This window comes from Gavia stellata, chromosome 16, assembly GCF_030936135.1.
Source record: "Gavia stellata isolate bGavSte3 chromosome 16, bGavSte3.hap2, whole genome shotgun sequence".
NCBI lineage: Eukaryota > Metazoa > Chordata > Aves > Gaviiformes > Gaviidae > Gavia > Gavia stellata.
This window is the reverse complement of record NC_082609.1, coordinates 11,758,653-11,778,917: the sequence shown is the minus strand read 5'-3', so window position 1 is coordinate 11,778,917 and position 20,265 is coordinate 11,758,653. Positions and strand designations below refer to the sequence as shown.

General features: G+C 44.1%; 1 protein-coding gene across 2 annotated transcripts in view; it reads left to right on the top strand.

Annotated features, from left to right (window-relative positions):
• Positions 1 to 20,265, top strand: part of ERGIC1 (endoplasmic reticulum-golgi intermediate compartment 1) — a 59,995-nt gene that overhangs the window by 24,171 nt on the left and 15,559 nt on the right. For both annotated transcript variants that reach the window (XM_059825271.1, XM_059825270.1), the window contains 4 exons: positions 5,273 to 5,345; positions 16,320 to 16,414; positions 17,065 to 17,189; positions 19,609 to 19,713. In XM_059825271.1, coding sequence (XP_059681254.1) covers positions 5,273 to 5,345; positions 16,320 to 16,414; positions 17,065 to 17,189; positions 19,609 to 19,713 — 398 coding nt within the window. The remainder of the gene's footprint in view (positions 1 to 5,272; positions 5,346 to 16,319; positions 16,415 to 17,064; positions 17,190 to 19,608; positions 19,714 to 20,265) is intronic.

Below are 20,265 nucleotides of genomic sequence, written 5' to 3'. Positions count from 1 at the left end.
TGAGAATTTGTCTTGTTATGAATCACCTGCAAAAGAGTATGTTTTAGAAACAAAAAAAACCATCAAAGGCCATCCAGTGTTAGGCTTTCTGATCTGCAGTAAACAGGTCAAGTGATAAGTCTATTGTGGGAAGGCTTGAAGGCTGTGACTCTTACTTAAAATTATTAGCTGGCTGACTTCTCTCTGTTGTTATTTGTAGCTTCTCAGGCTTTGATTTTCTTCTCTAACTGGTTCTCCTTCTTTTTGTCAGAGTGTTTTTAGACAGGCTGATATAAGCTTTTGAACCACACAGTCAGCCAACAAACTGTGGTGGCTTTGCATTGAGGATCTTGTGTGCAGCTTTCCTAATGGGCTTTCTGTCTGACCAAGCCTGTGACTTGTAATTTGAAAGCTGGTAATCTTGCGTGTTGTAGGAGGCCATGAATGAGACCAGCCCATTGCCATGCCAGTTTGAAGCCTGGGAAGGTTGCATGATTTTGTGATAAATGCTTTAGGGAAGTCAGCTTGTAATAACATCAGGGGTTTGGGGGTAGGGAAAGGTTCTGCCTCATGAAAAAACCTTTTAGGGTCTAATAAATGTGTGGAACAACTGTGGCTGCTACTGTATTTTGGATTTCTTTAAGTCTTCCAAGGTTTACAGAGCAGATATGAAACAGCCCATAGTAGCTGACTATTAACTTAGGCCCTTCCCACATGATTTCTGCTGAAACTTTAGTTCAGTGTCAGTTCTGGTGCTGAAGGCTTTCTGGAATAGGAATGGATTTACTGCAAGATTCCTGCAGTTGTTTTTGCGTTGTAAAAAGGCCTTTTTAAAAAAAAAAAAAAAAGTTTGTCGTTTATTAGGGAAGAAGGAATAAATCAGATTACAGAAGAAAAGAGATGGAAGGTACCAGCTCTGCTTCTGACTAGCAGGGCTAAAGTGGCCAACTCCTCTAGGAAAGAAGCAGCTCAAGGAGAATGAGCGTTAGGGTATTTTGGTGGAGAAGAGCAGGCAATCTTGAACACAGACAAGTTCAGAAGCCAACTGGAGGGTTATTGAGTCTCTCTGTTACGTATAGGTTTGTAATTTCAAAAGTTGCAGTGAACACAGCGTACAAGGCATTTAAAATCTGTATAGCAACCCTTCTGGCTATCAAAAATTAGTGGGAAAGAAGGAACCAAGAACAGTCCACTGCAGTTCAGTAGAGAGGGGTTTGAACAACATACACACTGCTGTGGACTTCTCTGAAAAGTGTGCAGAAGTTACTCATTCCTTTTTCTCAATAAAAATATCTTGTTTCAGGCAGCATTGCGATCCCCGTGCTACTTAGCCAGTCATGCCATTGTTGTCCCTTTTCCTCCAGATGCTCGTGCCAGTCTTTGCAGGCCTTCCCAACCCTGTGTAGTGTGTCTGTGATGCCAACACACGGCCGTTCTAACAGACCTGACTAACGTGGTGACAACTTGGCCATGTTTGGGTATGTAGGCAGCAGCAGCACATGCCCTGGCTGGCTGACAGTTGGCATCTGGCTGGAGAGGAGCAGTCCGCCTTCTTGAGAGAGGGGCCTGCAAGTCAGACAGCTGCTGTAGCAATCCTGCTATTTAACAGTCAGTGTGGATGCATAGTTTGCATGCACATGTTGTATGCACACATGGTAATGTTATCCAGAAATACTCTATGCTGTTTGGAGGCTGAAGTTTTAAATACGCACCAGGAAATATCAAAGTTATGATTCACATAGCATCTGTGACAAGACCCGTTCCTTGCACTTCATAGCAGTTTGCTCCATTGAACAATAAATGCTATTAATTTTATGCCTTAATATAGACATGGATCCATGTTCTCAGTCTGTATGATGTGTTAAACACTTTGCATTTCTTTCATTTCTTGTCGGGTAGGGAGGAAGAGTCAGGAATGTGCATAGATGGGGTATGTCTCAGAAGGGATATGTACAAAAAGGTTAGGTTGTCGAAGCTAGTGTAGGAAAAAAAAGCATGGGAGAATTTCCCACCCTTTTGGGATTACTGAGTAGCTGACAGCAATGTGTTCCAGTGTGTCTAACACCAGCAACATTTGATATATTGATCATGTTAGCATATTAGACTTTTAAGAAACCTGTCTTAGATGGTCCTTTGAGCTCTGTGGGAACATCGCAATGCTCTTGCAGTTAAGCTAAGCTTTATGCATTAATTCTGTCTGATCCTAGCCTTTAATCTACTTTCTCAAATATAATACAGTTGTCAAATGTGGGTGGCAGGAACTGCACATTTGCATGGAAGCATGTAAAGGCCTTCACTGTGAAGTAAGTAGCTGAAGCACTGTTTGCGTAAATTCTTATGCTGGGAGCATCGTATATGCCTGCAGCTCCATGCTAAAGAGAGGAGCTCACGTTCTGCATCTGAAAAAATGTTGGCTCAAGAGACAGTTTAATGCATAAGACTTTCACATAAGTCTCATGCCAAAGACACCCCCTGTCCTGAAAATATGTGTGTACAAGAAGAGTTTAACACAAGAGTGGCCACACTAGCTAGGTCAGTGCAAATGTCCATGTAGCCTAGTATCCTCTTGTGAGGAGTGGTCAGCAGCAGATGCCTGAGAAGAGCATGAGGACAGGTTAAGCACGTCACCAGGCCTCAGTCAGTTGGCAGTTTTGAGTTCCGTGAGCTAGAGGTGGTTCCTTTGTGTTTAGTAGCCCTCAATGGATTTCTTCTTCAGGGCATGTCTGATTCCTTTTTGAAATCTTAGACTTTTTCTTCTTTTTTTTTTCTTTTTTTTTAAAGCATCCCCAAGATCCATAGTCAAGAATTTTCAGAATTTAGTTAGGTGTTGTGTAAGGGAAAACATCCTCTTGTTTTTAACCTGCCCTTTCCTTCCCATTCCCATACTGTAAGAGACAGTGAGTAGTTGTTCCCCATTCATCTCCTTCAGGCTGCTCATGGTTTTATATACACCTCTCATGTCCATCCTCAGTAATCTCTTTTACAGGTTGAAAACTGACTATATAGTTTGAAGACTGGCAAAAGTATTGAGGAGCTTTGAAAGTCAGTCCCTGACAGGTGTTTCAGGGCATTCTTACAGGATGTTTTAGACATAGGTTAGTGGAATTTTACTGTACTGTATTTGCTAAGTATTGTCACAAGCCTTCACTGCAAGAGCTGGATTGGAAGATGAACTCGAGGGAGCAAATAGTTTGTATAGTGGAAAAGGAGAAGATAACTTGATGATGGAAATGGAAGAGAAGAAAGTTAAAAAATTGGAAGAGAGAGAAAGCTCCGGGACACAATTCACAGTTAGTAGTCCCAGGCTTGCGTAGAAGTGCTGGAGAGCAGAGAGGTCTAGCTGATGCTGTGGAAAAGCTTTACAGGATGATAACAAGCAGAGAGGAATATGGGAAGCAATTAAAGAAGAAAGCGTTGTCTCTATGTCAAACACTCTCCCCTGCATAGTGCCAAAGATCAGAGATCTTGTGTCTCTGCTGTTCGGTGATTAACAGTAAGAAACACTGGATCAACTAGTCTTGTGCCTAGGTTGCTTTTTTTGTGCTCTTACGTAGGTGTATACATTCTCACAAGAATTTGCTGCTGTGCTGTAAGTAGACCCTTCTCCTCCCCCACGCTGCATGGTGCACTGTGCCAGTGGCTTAGCTGGGTTACAGCAGTGTTGTTCTTCTGTGTCTTGACAGCCAAGACTTGGAAGCAACTGTGTGCCCATGTGAGGTTTCTCTTCAGAAATTAATATCCCCTCTTGCTTCCGATTTTCCTATTGGTCTTTGACTTTGTTTTTCCCTTTTCTCTCTTTCTTCATCCTAGTTAATGGATTTTTGGCATCTCTTTTAATCCCTTGCACTTTTCAGAGCGTCAGTAAATGAATCCACCCTTGAAATGACTCTAATGAGGAAGGGGAAGCAACGCATTTCTCCTTCCTCAGAACTATAAACTAACTAATCTGAAGAATGAGGCACAAGGCTTTAGGTCACTTGAGGGTCTGTCTCGGTATTTGCCTTAAGTACCTCCTCTTCCCTTCCCTTGCCTCTCACATTCTCTACCAAGGGAGTTTGGACAGGCGCAATTGTATGATAAAATTGCTCCCCGGCCAGTTGTTGCTTGAGCTTCCCAAAGGAATGGGTATTCAGGCTGTATAGGTCATGTGGAATAAAGTTGAGGAACAGCGTTTTTCTTACGTATTTCTCAATCCTAATTAGTGGCTATGGTAAAGTGGTCATTTCCAAAGAGCTTGGTCATTGTAACTCTTGCTGGGATTGAGGGGTGAGCCAGATTGTGCTCCTGTTGTCACAGCCCTGGAATAGCGTGCCATTTCCTGGTTTACTCTTTCATAAAGTGATTCATGGTGAACTTGGATATTTTATTTAATACAAATACACATTGCAGCCCTGTCTCCTTGAGTTGGCACATCCTTGTCTACTCCAATCATCCCTGCTCAATAGGATTTACAGCTGTCCTTCCTTCCAGCCCCTCCTGTGTGGGTCAATGACTGTGTCACTGTTGTGTGAACGTCACCGTACAATGTTTTGAATAGTTTCCTGAGTAACCAGTAATATGCCAGTTACTTTAGGTTCCCTCCTCTTAACTCTAGGTTGGCATTCTTAGAAAAGACACAGGACTTGTTGTCCAGGTACTTCGCATTTCCTTCGCTGGGAACTTTCCCTCTCTGAAGAGTCTATATATTGGCAAATGGGGAAATTAGAGAAGTATCGGGCATTGGCTATACTAGACCACAATTGCCATGTCTCTGCTGTACCAGCTCTATCTGGTGGGTAGTGCAGGCTGTGACGTGACTTACACATAGCTGTAGAACTTGACAAAGAACCAAAATTTTTCCTAATCCACAAAACACTGCATAGCTGACTATGCTTTTCAAGCAAGGAGGTGTTGATTCTTTTTCCTTTGTGGAGGTTTTAGTAGTAATAAAATCACATTTGGAGCAAGGGCTCCAGAGAAATCATATTGTCAAGCAGCTTTGTCAAGAAGGAGGAAGAGCTGGCAGACCAACATTGTGTGCTGGAGATGGAGAACACAGGAGCCATTGGGAGATGTAAATCATGATGGAAAAGGTGGCCCAAGAATTAAGATACCCAGCAGGATGTTGGACATTGTCATGCCATTGAAGTCACTGCTCTGATGGCCTTGTCTGGGTCATTGTCCCTAAAGAACGTTAGTTCTTAAGTGTGTCTGGGTGGCGCATCCACAAAGGGAATAATATGTCTGTGTGAAAACAGTTTGTCTTTGTTAGAGATTTGAACCTAACCTTTTCCTCTCCTTGCCTCTTTTCTAGTCTCTGTCTGCTGCTGTCTCTTCATATTGTTTCTCTTCCTGTCTGAGCTCACCGGATTCATAGCCACTGAAATGTAAGTAAAAATCATGTTTTCCTTTGTTTGAATGGATGTGCATATATGATTCTTTACAGCTTTACTCTGTTATCTTGAACAAATGTACCTGTAATTTCACTAGGTCAGTTAGTTGTCTAATGGTTTTTGGATTCCTTTTGGTTGAGTCCGAATTCTCAGTCATTCATTCCGCTTTTTAATTTACTAAGGTATGCTAGACAAACTTGGTTCTAAAATACTTCTAACAGTGAAAACAGTTCCAGACCTGCTTGATCCTTTTATTAGCTGCATACTGGATTTCTCTATTGAGCACAGTGGATATTTTTTTTATGTGACCAGAGATCACAATAAAAGCTTCCGACCCTTTTCAGTTCTCTGGTGGTCAGGTGTAAGGTAGTGTGAATGCTAAGAAGATCAATGCCAGTCAGTTGCAGTTTCCCTTTTCCTCCTTAGGTTGTTGATTTCTTGTCCTCATCTGGGATTTGTTTCCCCTCGCCTCCTGAATAGGCACTTTCCTCTGTACTTGTTTGATTCAAAGTGATATTCGTAAACTATTGTATGTTTCATCAGTGATACCATATGTTTAAATGTGTGGTGCCTACTGGTTGAATCCATGTGGACTGTGGGGTACCATTGCAGATATGGTGGGATCTCTGACGAGACTTTTTCTTTTCCCCTCACTTACCTGTGGATAAAATGGGTATCCCATTCTGCCAGCCTTCACTGGATGTTTTTGGAGATGCTTTTTGGAAAAAATTAATTGCATTCAATGTGAATGATTATTAGTTTAATGTTAATATATCTTTTTTTTTAATGTCAGAACTGAATCTCTGATACATGCAGATAGCTTTACTCATGCATGAGTTTCATCTTCTTCCTTTTTGCCTGTTGAGCCTTATTTGGAAACTCAGTTGACAGGTTTTGTGCCTGAAGACAAGTTGTCCCAGGTAACTTCACTGGGACCTTCCTTTGAGTAAAATGGGAATAATTTCTGCTTTAAAAAATTGCTCATAGAACAAGTATTTTAGTTAATCAGATTTTTTTTTTCCTGTTCTCATGCTCCTCCTGCCTTGAAGTAAACTTTTCTTAGTAACTGTTAACACAGGTACCTTTGTTTTGGGTTCTAGGAAATATTCCCCATCATCCTGCTGATGTGGCAGTGAGCTCACTAAACTGTGATGCACAGTTCCTGGATAGTTAGGAAGGGTGGAACTTCTGTCAGACTTACGTGATGGTCCAGATAGCAACAGATATCACTGCTGAGCAAAAAAACTCTGAAACACATTGGGCTCATGTGCCATATTTAGGTTGATCATGCTTTACGTGGGTTCTGATAACCATGTGGCTTTTTCATTGTTTTTGTGCAGCTCTGACTTGGGTCAAGAATATAATTTCAAGAATAATTTTCACCTTGAGTAATGTTTAACCTTAAGACAGTAGTGTAATCTAGCTGTAGCTAGTTTTTTTATGCCCATTGCACATTTACTTCAGAGATGGTATCTTAGGTTTCTTACTCACTTGCTGTTTCTTTGAATTCAGTTCCATGCATTTGCTTGTAAAATACTAGAGTCACCTTATCAACCCACTTCTCTCAGTAGCTGAGTTTTCTTGGTTTTCTTGTTTTTAAAAAACAGAGAAATGCTAGACAAATTGCTTCAAGTAAAATAGTACTTTTTCTTGCTCTCCTCTTAGATCTCATTCTCTCATCTGGTTTTCTTTTTTCTTTTGGTTAATGCTTTACCAGAGGTATTAGTAACATTTACCTAATTTTGATCCAATTGTTTGAGTGCACATGCCTTTATATAGTGGTAGTTTCCTGACTAGAGATTTCTTTTTGAACAGCAAAATTGTGTGATTCTCTGAGGCCTCTTCATGCTTTTTTTCTTAACAAGATGATGCATTTTCCAGAAAGATAGAGGTGCTATAAGTTCCTGCATGCTCAGCTGACAAGTTTCTCATTAAAACCTCAGAGAGATGGTAAACTGCCTTTCCCAGCAGGAACTGCGTGGGGAGGAGGTGTTTGTAAGCAATAAAGCAGTAAAATTTTAGAGAGGATGTCGTGGAAGAGACTGAGACAAATGAATGCAGGAAACTGATTCGTCATGGACCATCCAACTCAATAGCTCACAGAATATGAAAACCTCCTTCTGATGAGTTATAGGTCATCAAAATCTCTCTTGCTGGGAACAGATCACCCACAGCATTTGTGAATAGGCTCCCCCTGTAACAGCGGAAATAACAAAGTGCTTCCCAGTTCAGCAACTTCTAAAGTTGAAGTAAACTTTTCTTTTTCCATTTCTTACTCATTGCTTTCTCTTCTGGGAAACCCAGTACCTTAAAGGTGTTCAAAGATGTTGCGAACCTCTTGTGCTTCCCTTTCAAGTGTGTATTACCGGCAGTGTGTTGCGAGGCAGTATAGTGTCATCATTCAGAATAAGGGTGCAGAAGCGTGGAGCTCTACACGGTCTGGAACAGTGCGAGAACTCTGTGCCACCATTTAAATTGTGTGGTAGCAAGTAACAGGGGAGATACTATCTCACAAAGATATTTTGAGCCTTGTTTGCCCATGAATCAAATACTTTTGAAGATACGGCAGATTCGTTATGTGCAAACTGTTCAATTCTAATCAACTTTTCCTGCAAGCTTTGAGTTTCTTTTGTATTAAGAGAGTACTAGAACAGCTATCTCTCCCAGCTTGAAGTTTCCTAGTGTCAGCCAGGATTTGAATGATTAACTAGAGTGTGCGCTTACATGAGGTGAGCTTTCCTGCTTTGCCAGTGCCAGCTGTACTATGAGGCTGCATCAGTCTTTCTCCTTTTGTGTCACACTTCCCTTAAAGCAGTCATGCGCTTGACAAAGCCGGATTGCATGGGGATAGCTGCACATTTTTAATGGCAAGGTGAAATCGAGAGCACTTGGCCTGGTGCCTTACATCAGAGACGTACCAGGTTTGCTGATGTGGCCTCATGCTTACCTCATAGCCCTATTATGCCGAGTAATTGTGCACGGTGTGTGTGCGTTGACAGCCTGCTTCAGGGCAAGTCAGCAGCAACCTCAACAGCAGTGGTACCCACAGGATTAACTGTCTAACTCTCACCAATGGGAGGTTTCTTTTGGTATCTGCATCTAAAGTGAGAGGTTGGTGTGGTTTGTTGAACTCATGCTGCAACATGAGAAAATAAGCTCTGCTCCACACCATGCTAACCCCTAATACTTGGTAGCTTCTACCCACTGTTGGACTTCTACATTCATGTGACTGTAGCAACTTAAATTCCTGGTATTACTAGAAATCTCAGTTTGGTCACTCTTGCCCAACTTCAAAGCTGTTTTTCCTTGACCAGCCCATTGTCTTAGCATTTATAGTCTCAACTGCTAAAGACTTGTCTGCGTGGCAGAAAGCCAAGGAATTACACCCTCATCTTAAGGATAACAGTCATAACACAAAAACCAGAGAGATTACCTATGTGGGGAAGACAGCGTGCATCACAGTAGCTATGTCATAACTCGTGTGGGCATTTCTGATGAGCACCAAGATTGCGTCTGTGCGCAGGAGCTTACTTCAGTTAGGAAGTCGAACTAAGACACTGCGCATTACATGCAGGAAGCTCATGTGGCATAGGTAACGTGCTATAAATGCACATCCTATTTTGCTGCTGACTAGCTTCCTGTGTAGACGAGCCCTGAGTAGGGTAGAAAACTCCTAGTTTCTCATCTTCTAGATTTATTACGTGACCCGAACAGGCAGTCCTCTGAGCAGCCATGAAGGGAATCAAAGCTTGGTTCTTAGGTGGGGCCACATCATTTTCAGGAAAAGCACAGTGAAGGGCTGGTGAGGGAAGATGTTTTTCTTTCTTTGCTCAGCCACCAGCCATCATTGCAGTTAAGGGGAGGGTGAGTTTAACTTTGGAAATCAAGGATCTTTCCCCCCCTCCCTGCCCCCGTCCAGACTGAGAGTGACTGAAGACTTAGTCCAAAACAAGAATCTAGATCAACCTCCTCAATTCTGTAAAAGGCAGATAAAGAAAAGGAGGTCCATGCTCCACATTTGAACCTCTGCAAAATTGACAGTATCAAACACGGTTGTCCCACTGAGCAAATGACTCAAATGGCCAAAGAAATGAAGGTAGATGAAGCGTTAAATGTGTCTGGTATTTCCTGGGTAGGATCAGTAGTAGGTTGAGAGTTGAGAGTAGATTAAGGGCTAGAAATTGCTTGGCATACCTTTTAACGGCCTTCCTCATTCATCTTGCTGTTATGTTGCAAATCAAGAGTGTAGAAATCACCTATCTCTTTTCTAATTAACTCAGATCAGTGCTAGAAGTTAATAGCTGGCAAGATGATAATCCTGCAGTTTTATCACTGTAATTAGGTCATGAATTATGTTCTGTAGGATCAATAAGAGTTTTCCAAGTATTCCATCATTAAGGAGGAAAGATGTAATTAACTAATCTAGTTTGCCTTGCATTGGCAGCCAGGGGAAGGGGTAGGAGGGTATGAATGTGATACTTGTGGTATGAATGTAGCTGCTCAACAATAATTCATCTGCCACAGCACACTATAGAAAGCAACAGACCATTCCTGGCAGTGTTTTCTTTTTCTTTTTTTTTAATGAAGTAACTGGCACTGAACAGGCTGGAGTGACAAGTTTGCCTCTTAAAAGGCTGTGTCCCCCTGCAAGACAATTAATTACTTAAGCAGAATATCTGTAATAAAAATACTGCCTTTGCATAAAAGCATAAATCATCAGCAATGTCCAAATCATTTGTTCATTTAAGGTGACTGAATCATTCACTGGGGACACCTGCTTGCTTTAATCTTTATGAAAAATACCTTGGCCAGTCTATGAATATCACACAGCCCAGCTACTATGCCAGGGCCACATCACATGCAGCGCAACTTGACTGTTCCTGCAGGCTGTCAGGTACCCTGAATGTGGGAGGAAGCAAAACACCAGGAGCTTCTGAGACCAACATTGCTTGTTCACACTGGATTCATTTGCATGCCCAAGACCAATCCTGCAGCGAAGCAGATTTGGTATCATACCTGCCTTCAGAGTTTTTTTGTCCCTTAGCTCTCCAAGGTATGTGGAATGTGTCTTGTGACTCTTGGCCCATGAAAATTTCTCCTAGCAACCTGCAGGATCAAGCTGCACCTCCTGTAAGCAGTAGAGTGTGATCCTGGTGTTCCTTCTGCTGGAAACTCTAACTTTGGAGCGTAAGCCATCAGCACTGGGAGCACAATGCTGCAACTCATATGTTCTGACCCAGGTCCCAGACACTGGTCCTAACTCCACCAGCTCATCCAGTTGAGGCAGATGAAGTGCTGGAGCAAGCTAGACCAGCATAGGGAATACAGCCTAGTAGTCAGAGGGGAATGGGAGTTGTAATCCTGCTCTTGCCATGGACTGACCTCGAGAGAGACACTTTTCTGTAGAAGGATGTAATACTTAGCTGCCTACTTCTCCGGGGTGCTAAGAAGCTTAATTAATGTTTGCGTAGTAACTTGGAGATTACCTAATAAAAGGTGTTATATATTTGTGAAGTGTTGTTATGCCATTTGTCCTAATGTACATGTGTGGGTTAGCAGGAAGCGGAAGGTCGTGCCATGATGTCATTTGCAATTTCTGACTCAAATCTACATTGACGTCTTTCAAACCCTTCTCCTTCTTCCTGCCTCCTGGAGAACTGTAATTCCTTCCTTTGTAAGACGGTGTGTTTTCTGTGCTTCACAGCTGAGCCAAGACCTAATCTGGGACAAAGACCTTTTTGATGAAGGACTGATTGAGATTCAGGGCATAGAAGGAAGATTACAAATGGCAGAGCAATACCTGTATGCCCAATTTATTACACGGTAGAGAATTTGCTGACCTGCTTGATGTTTCTTCACACAAATTTGGATCTGGACAGGCTGGATCAATGGGCCGAGGCCAACTGTATGAGGTTCAATAAGGCCAAGTGCCGGGTCCTGCACTTCGGTCACAGCAACCCCATGCAACGCTACAGGCTTGGGGAAGAGTGGCTGGAAAGCTGCCTGGTGGAAAAGGACCTGGAGGTGCTGGTTGACAGCCGGCTGAATATGAGCCGGCAGTGTGGCCAAGAAGGCCAACGGCATCCTGGCCTTTATCAGAAACAGTGTGGGCAGCAGGAGTAGGGAGGTGATCGTGCCCCTGTACTCGGTGCTGGTGAGGCCGCACCTCAAATACTGTGTTCAGTTTTGGGCCCCTCACTACAAGAAGGACATTGAGGTGCTGGAGCGTGTCCAGAGAAGGGCGACGGAGCTGGTGAGGGGTCTGGAGCACAAGTCTTGTGAGGAGCGGCTGAGGGAGCTGGGGTTGTTCAGTGTGGAGAAGAGGAGGCTGAGGGGAGACCTTATCGCTCTCTACAGTTACCTGAAAGGGGGTTGTGGTGAGGTGGGTGTTGGTCTCTTCTTCCAAATGACAAGCAACAGGACAAGAGGAAATGGCTTCAAGTTGCGCCAGGGGAGGTTCAGGCTGGATATTAGGAAAAATTTCTTTACTGAGGGAGTGGTGAAGCATTGGAAGAGGCTGCCCAGGGAGGTGGTGGAGTCACCATCACTGGAGGTGTTCAAGGAACGTGTGGATGTGGCACTGTGGGGCATGGTTTACTGGGCATGGTGGTGTTGGGTTGATGGTTGGACTTGATGATCTTGCAGGTCTTTTCCAACCGTAGTGATTCTGTGAAATTGAGAAGATGATGGGTTGTTTGTCCTATGTTGGGTCTTCTCTGGTCTGGCACAACTGAGAAGAAGGTAGTGCGGGAATCTCAGCTTTGGATGGTTGTGATTCTGGCAGGTGGTTGTTTAGAGCTGAAATGGCAAGCAAAGCCAAGAGAGCTCGCCTGAGAAAGTCTATGGAGAAGCTTTGGGCTCCCTCAAGAAAGAATAATTATTTTCCCTGTTAGGCTTAGGGTCCTGGAGACCAGAAAGTGCCTCCTGGGAGTTGGAGCACAAGGTAAAATGCAGCTTGCTGGAGTAAGTGGTTGTATTTTCTGTATGGCTGATGACCAGGGAGGAGGGTGCCTGGTTGTTTGCTGGGAAAGAGGGAGAAAAAAGGCTAGAACTTTAAGCGGAGACTGGGACAAGGAGGACAGAGGACAAGAAAGATGCATTTAGAGAGCACCCAGGCAGCATGTGAAGCTCTGAAAGGTCAATGAAGTGTGTCTCCCCTTGTACTCGAAGGGCTGCAGGCTCTTCAGCTGTTGAAGTGCTGAAGTGGCCGGGGCTGCTGGGTGGAAAGAAGTTACTGGGGGAGTTTTGTTTCTGGGGAAACAAAGCTGTTGTGTCATAAATCTAAGTCCTAAAGCATGGAGAACGGGTCTGGCTTTCTTTGGATAAAATCTTAAAGAAATCCTGAGCCCTCTTGCCGCTGTTTCCCCCTTTCATTCTCTCTCGCGTGCCATTTGCATGATCTGCAATCTTAGCCAAAGAGTCCCTCCAACTTTTTTCTGTGTAATGCTGCAAGTTTGTAAGCAAACAGGATAAGCAACTGAGAAACCCAGCAGCACCACTCAGGAATGTGAAATATTTCGAAGTGGCTCTTTCTAGAAGCGAAGCAGATTCTTTCTGTGTGGATCACGGCTCCTGCTGCATGGAGAAACTTTCCTCCCTTTCCTTGAATCAGTGGTGGGAGGCCCTGCAGAGGGAGAGGTCCACCTCTCACCTATCCTATTGCCCTTGTTGTACTTTCATATCTCTGCACCTCACCCCTGCTTTGTTGTGCCACTTTTATTCAAATAGACCTTAACAGCAGCCAATAAAATACCAACTCCTATGTGTTTAGGGTCTTCGGAGGAGGTACGTGCCATCTTTGGAGTCACAGTAGGACCCTATACGCTGCCTCTCTAAACCACCATAGAAGCAGCTGCATTTACAGTGTCCTTCTGCCTGACCTCAGGTTTTATTTCCCTTCTGACCGTCCCGCATTCACTATTAAGCACTTTTATTCCTGAGACACTTTATGTTCCAGGAGGGACAGCTATAAATTAGAGCCAACTTCATTTCTTCCACTGGAGACGCTATCCCTTTAGGGAGAGTTGCTAGAGGTGGTAAATAGTGCTTTTCCCAACATCCCAGGATTGTGCAATTAAATAATAGGAAGGCTGTGTGCAATTTGGCTTCTTGGCCCTGGGGAGGAGGACAGCAGGGAGGTGTGAGTGCCGGATCTCTGCCAGCTCCATCCAGACTTAGGTGGTGGTGGTTCAGGGGGAGATCCTGGGAGGATTAGCCTTAACCCTGGAAGTTTGCTTTACCTGTGAGGTTTCCAGAATGCATTTGGGGAGTGAAATTTCCAGTTTGTTGAAAATGATGACGTTTCTTCTGAGGTTTGCCCCAAAAAGTGTAGCCTGCGGTGTATTGTCATTGTGCCCTTGGCTCCCCATAGTGAGAGGAACTTCAGTAACAGAGGTCAGCACAAAGGGTACACGTTGGAGCCCCCCATAAGAAACCTTGCTGGGTTTGTTAGCTTGGGCTTTCTGGAAGAGCTGATGCTGCCAGGAGGAGGCAGTGGCCAGAGCTGGGAGGGAGAAGCAGGGTTCAGCGGGCAGGGTGCTTCATGAAAGGCGTCGCTGCAGGTCCAAGGGAGGGGAAGGAAGGACAGACTGTCACGAGCTGTCAGATGTCTAAGGAGCGATAGATAGGGTTATGAAATTGAGAACATGAATAGGAGAGGGGCAGGGGGCTACTAGGTGAAGAGGAGGAGGAAGTGGCTGTGAGCCTTGCCCAAAGGACAGGTTGGGAACCGTTGGTCCAGTGACCGGAGCGCAGGACAGGAAACCAGTTTCCTTTATCTGCGACTAATGGGCTGTGTGACGTGGACAGACTGGCCTACTTCTCTTTGCCTCAGTGATCCAGTCTGCAACTGAGTGACCTCACCGCTTGCCTTCCTATGTAAGAGCTTCCATAGGCTCCCTGTGCACAGTTTATCCTTTGACTTCTACCAGCAACCAGTTCTCAATCGCATATTGCTGAAAGGCTTATGCGCCTTTGCTTACAGACCACACCTGACAATTTCCAATTCTGAACATCAGCAGATACCAATACTGACCTGAGAGCTTTCCTCCAAAGAGCTGGGATATTCAGCTCTGCTGCTGAACCTGATGTGCTTCTCTGCCAACCCTGACGCGAATGCTCCTTTTTGCCAGTAACATCAAGTTGCCCGCGGCACTAGCTGGGCATGGCCCACAGCTCAGACGGCAGAGAGCTGGGAAGAAGCCAAGTGCTGTTATGAAACAGGTTGGCTGGCAACTGGGATCTTGATGGGAGGACTCGGGAAGCGCAGAAAGGTGTATTGCTTTAGGGGATTAATGCCTCTCCTGGCTGGAGCTGCTCCTCACAACCGTATTTGGACATATGACTTAATCCCAATCACTATCCAATCTGCCAGTAATGAACACACAGAAGTTTTAATGCATTCCACCCAGGAGAAGAGGGCTCAGCCAAGAAGCTTCTAACTAGGTCACTGATGAGCAATCTTTCCCCTCCCTCTGTGTCATTTTTATTAATCACTTGAAAAATACGTTGAGTAATGATTGCAAGCAACTTGTCAAGCCAATTAAAAACAGAGAAAGGTAGGGCTGTGAAGCTGAAGACAAATGCTGTGCTGGTTTTAAATGAGTGTCTGTAAACCCCACTGACCTGTGAGCAATTACCTCCAAAAAAATTGGCAGCTGTGTGTTTCTCAGTGTGAAGGCTTGTTTCTTCTGAATCCACAGGGCAAACAGTTCATTATGGTCCAGAGATGTATCACCAGAGCAAAATCACTTTGAATCTGTCTTGTAGCTGCCCTTAGTCTGGTTTGTCTGTTAGCATATAGACTCTTCGGTAAGGGCTTGTCAAAGGGTTTCATGCACTTTGAGCATTAAATAAAAATAAGACAGAGCACTTACTAGTGAAGGTAGTTTATTTTACGTAGCTTGCCTGAACATAAGTTCCCATAACTTTATAATCTGTCTGACTGGAAGAGAAATTGTCAAATCTTCTTATTTGATGAGGCTGAACAGTGTTGGACTTTGAGGGAGAAAGAGCTGCTAGGTAATCTCACCATCTTCTCTGTTCTTTGTGGTGAGTTTCCCTGGAGTGGATTCTCTAGAACTGTTCAGCTCATTCAGCTGTGCTTGCACTGGTTTTTTTGGTTTATTTTTTACGTGTCAAATGGATTGTATGTGCCAACAATAAATATTTATACTCCTGTATTCCTTTTACTCTGTATCTGTATTCTGTCTTCTGTGAAATATGTGCCAGCACTGTGGGTGCTATGAAACAACATTACTTTGGGAGACTGTTGCATAGTGTGTTACATCCTGCTGTCCAGGATGTTTCTTCCCATCTGTTCCTGGCTCAAATCCTCCTCAATTTTAGTTGTTGCTTTTGGTTAGCATTCATAGACTGAAACGAGATATTAAGGAGAGAGATACAAGTATGCCATGCTGCCTTCTCTTGCTGCTGCTCTGTCAACTGGGTGGCAATAACAAAAGGCAATTAGTTACACAAATAAGTTTCCTGTGGGATAGTTGAGAGCAGCCTTTCTCTAAAACTATTTATGAAATAAATTGAAGAGCACATGCTTCCCTCTTCCCTAAAAAGAGTACAGCCCAGGTATGCAGAGGGCTAGCATGATAGCCTGCCACCTCCTCAACATCAGGTTCTTGGTTTGTGTCACCTCTGGAAACTCAGGTTAGGGAAAGGGGCAGGAAACATAAGTCAGAGCAGGAGTTTTGTTTTCTGCTGGTGCAAGGGTCTTGTTTAAAACCTCCTGCACTTGCCAAGCAAGAAGTAAAATTGAATCAGGATTTGCCTCCCATACAGTTGTGGAGGACTTTTCCTGCTCTCTGTCTTGTAACTCTCTTGCAGCTGTCACCCAGTCAAACTCCCTGCTTCAAAGTCTCTTTTTTTTTTTTTCCCTTCCTATGCAAGTTGTTGGGGTTTTTTTGCTGTGGAAGGTAGCTATGTGCCTGAACACATCTGTTTTCTGTCTTCCAGAGTTAATGAGCTCTACGTGGATGACCCAGACAAAGACAGTGGAGGTAAAATAGAAGTCAATTTGAACATCAGTTTGCCAAACCTGCATTGTGAATGTGAGTACCCCTTTTCACTTACCAGGTGTTTTTGTATTTTAAATAATACTTGAAATGAGCCCAAACTGGTACAGTGGCCCTTCTTCTGTAACAGGGTGGATGGAGATCAAGTAGCTGCAGCCTTTGCCAATACCCCATCGCTTTCTGCTCCAGGCCAGGACACCTGTTTTCTTGGACCCTGTGCTTGCTCTGCAGCCTGTGTTAGTGGCTGACCTCCCTCGCTGGCTTCTTTCTAAATCTCATTTCCTTTTTTCATAGCAACCTTTTTGTGTCTGGGAGCAAGAAACCTCCCAAGCTTCATTCGTAACTCTGAATGCACCAGCTAGTTGTCGGCTTTTCACAAATCACCTGCCTTGTCTACCTGAAGTTTTTCTATTTGTGTAATTGAGATTGCAGTCAGCTGGCAGGATATGGGAGGTAGATTTGTGTCAAATAGGCAGTCTGAAAAGTTTGGTTACAAAGTTCTTTCTGAAGAGCTGGTATAACAATTAATATTTGACAAATGATGTTACTAGCGCAGTTTAGTAAAATGTCAGGAAAAAAGATGTGGATTTTTTTTCCCAGTAAAAGCAGTGCACGCTTTTCCTATGCAACCTTCCTGTTATTTCTTTTGTTTTGATTTTTTGTCTCCTCGCCTCCCACCGATGCAGTAGTTGGACTGGATATCCAAGATGAAATGGGAAGGCACGAAGTGGGTCATATTGACAACTCGATGAAGATACCTCTCAACAATGGGGATGGCTGCAGGTTTGAGGGCCATTTCAGCATCAACAAGGTGAGTAGGAGTGACAGTGGGTGAGCATGTGCTGGCTGGGGAAGTGCTAGCAAGATCCGTTTGTAAAATGCTCATGAAAATCTGCGTGTCAGTGTCTCTCCTGTAGGTCTACATTCACATCCCTAATCAGTGGTAAGGTTAAGTCTCTCAGTGCTGCAGAACAGTGTGGGGAGAGGAGGCTGCATAGTTAGACCCGCAGAGAATGTGTTAGATCAGGGTTTTACTTCGTTCTCCAAAACAGGTAATCAAGATAGCATTAACAGCAGAGAGAAGCTCTGTGTAACAGCCAGTGCTGTCTCTTTCAGTGCAGCAGCCTAATGTTTAGGGGATGTACGAACTCCCTACAAATGCCGAATGGCTTCTGTGTTTACTCCTCACGACTTTTGCACCTCCAAAATGTGACTCACTGTGCAGAGGTCTTTGGCAATGTCTCTATCCAAGTGCTCTTTAGTTCTGAGAGCCGCAGAATGACAGGAATGTTCCCTACTAGAGTGTGCCAGCATAACAGAAGTGGCTCCGTGCTGAGATGTTTGGAATACATGCACGCGGCCTGTGCGCATGCTTTGTCAGGATGCTCCGCTTCTATCTCAAGGAATGAAAATCCAGGCCTGGAGGAGGCTCCTCTCTGGGATGGGTGTGTTAAGAATTGAATAATCTTGCTATGTAATGCTGGAGATGACTAGCTGGGGTGGGGGAAGGCAGTGGTGGGGCCCACTGATGTCCTAAGGAGGACACACCCTTTATTCACGCCTCCTCATGTACCACAAGCTACAAAATCCTACTTCTTTTCCTCCCAGGTCATGTTAAATCGCATCTAAAAATAACAGGCAGAATCTCTTACTGATTTTGTGGCATGGAAAGGATTAGGGACTTAAAAAGGGGACGTTTCTTTCCTCCCCTCTAAGCCACCAAGATTACTGGCAGCTGATAGTCCACAAAACTGGGAAAGGGCTTCTTGAAAGGTAGTTCTTGTTCTGTTAATTCCCAAAGCACAGAGCTGAAATACTTGGGGTTTTGTCTGCTAGATGTGGTGTGTTCTGCTCACCAAAGCAACTCAAACAGGGATTTCTGTATGTGGCAGGGAGTAGCTCCCTTCACTGCTTAATCTGTGAAAGGCCACTGGCTCTGAAAACCTGAGCTTCTCGTGCACAAGCTGGAAGTCTGCAGTCCCTTGGCAGAAATTGTACAGGCTTCTGTATGAGCTGGTACCTGGAGTGGGACATGGCCAGGCTTTGAAACTTGACTAAGGGTTCTACTTGGGTATTATTCTCAAAAATAGGTGGTTGTGTGTACTACTTACTGCAGAGTCTGCCGCCCTGTTTACCGAGCTTGTGTATGACACAGCTTGTGTCCACACCTGAAAGTGTTCCCAGGAGTGCACTGCTGTTCCTCAAGTCATTTAAATTAGCTTTCCTGAAAGCACATGGAACCGGCATGTGGCCTCCCGTGGCCCTGCTGGTGAGGTGTCTCTGCAGAGAGCACAATGGGCACCAGTTGTATAACCGTCCTCCCACTCTTGTCCTAGGCCGTGTCAGATTGCTCCTCAGTGTTGCTTAATTTCCAAACCTTTTCTCGACAGGGAAAAATACTTGCACCCTCCATAACAGTGATTGAGCTGAATCTGATGAAAGTCTTCACGGAGTAGGGCTAGTGATCTGAAAAGTGTGTGCATGTGATCCTGTCAGAATGACACCAGTGCTCATTTTATGTCTTGGAACTGAGTCCTTACGTGAAATCTGTATTTTTCAGAATTTTGTATTTCTCTCTGTTTAAAAAATTAAAAACAGAAAATCCTGTACTTGGAAGGGCTATTGCCAGGGCTAAAAGCTGAAGATCTAGCTTAGTTTGTATCGGAAGCCCCATTGATTTTGGTGGGATTTTTCTCTTTTTATATAAAACTCATTCTTATGCACTATCTTCTCAAACGTAAGGTTGTTCATGACCAGTACTACAGTACCAATATATCCACAGTTTTCTTGGGTTGTTCTGCAGCAGTGGGCCCATTTAAAAATGCGAGATGTGGGAGTAAAACGTTAAGCAACTGTTTGTTGCCTGTCAGAGACATGAATCTTATTTTAATAGGGATGAAAGACATAGCCTTAAGTGTTAGGAATCCCTAAAGTTGGGAGTGATCCACTCATCACCTCCTAGTCAGCAGCAGTAGCAATGTGAGGGTGCCAGACACTTGGGCTGCGGGATGTAACCGATCTCTGCTCTGTATGCAGTACGGTAGTGTTGGTCAAGTGCAAGAAGGTATTTCAGAGCCTTTCTCTGATGTGCCAGAGGTTGTCCACTGCTAAGTAGATACAGCCTGCCAGACTGGATGGATCCAGGCACTTCTGCTTCATATCGCAGAGCCTAGCAATGCCTTGAGGGATAAAATGTGAAGTCCTGTCTTCCTTGTCTTGACTAATTTTAGGTCCCTGGTAACTTTCACGTGTCAACGCACAGTGCCACTGCGCAGCCTCAGAATCCTGACATGACTCACATCATCCACAAGCTTTCATTTGGGGACAAGTTACAGGTGAGTTCTCTTCCTTGAAAATTCCCTGGCTCTAGGGGAATGAATGCAATGAAAGTGATTTTAATATTAGACACTTTGGTTTTATGGAAGGGCCATGTACAGTGTGGGGAGGACACAAGAAAAGACTGCCTGGGTAAGCAAGCCCATCCCTTGCATTCATGCAAGGTGCACTCAGTCTGGAAGAGTTCACAAACTGTTTACATGCCACCACCTCAGGAAGGAGCAGTGCTCAGTCATAGAGTAACTTTGCTGTTTTCAGCTGAAACTGAAAGTGCTGTTGGAAAACTGTGGCTATCTTCCTGCAGGGAGTAGAAATGAGGATTCATGGCTTTGCAAAATCCTGTGTAGTACTGTTTTCAGTATTAATACAGCAAACAAATCTTGACTGCTTTTGCAGAGGAGCACTGAGTATACTAAGGGAAGATGTGTGCTCGCTACTGTCTTTACCATGGCACCAGTCAAGTCCTTTTCAATTGACTTTACTGTACTTGTATAGCAGACACCTATTAGTCAAATTTGTTCTATGAAACACTAGTTAGACTTAGAACTGCC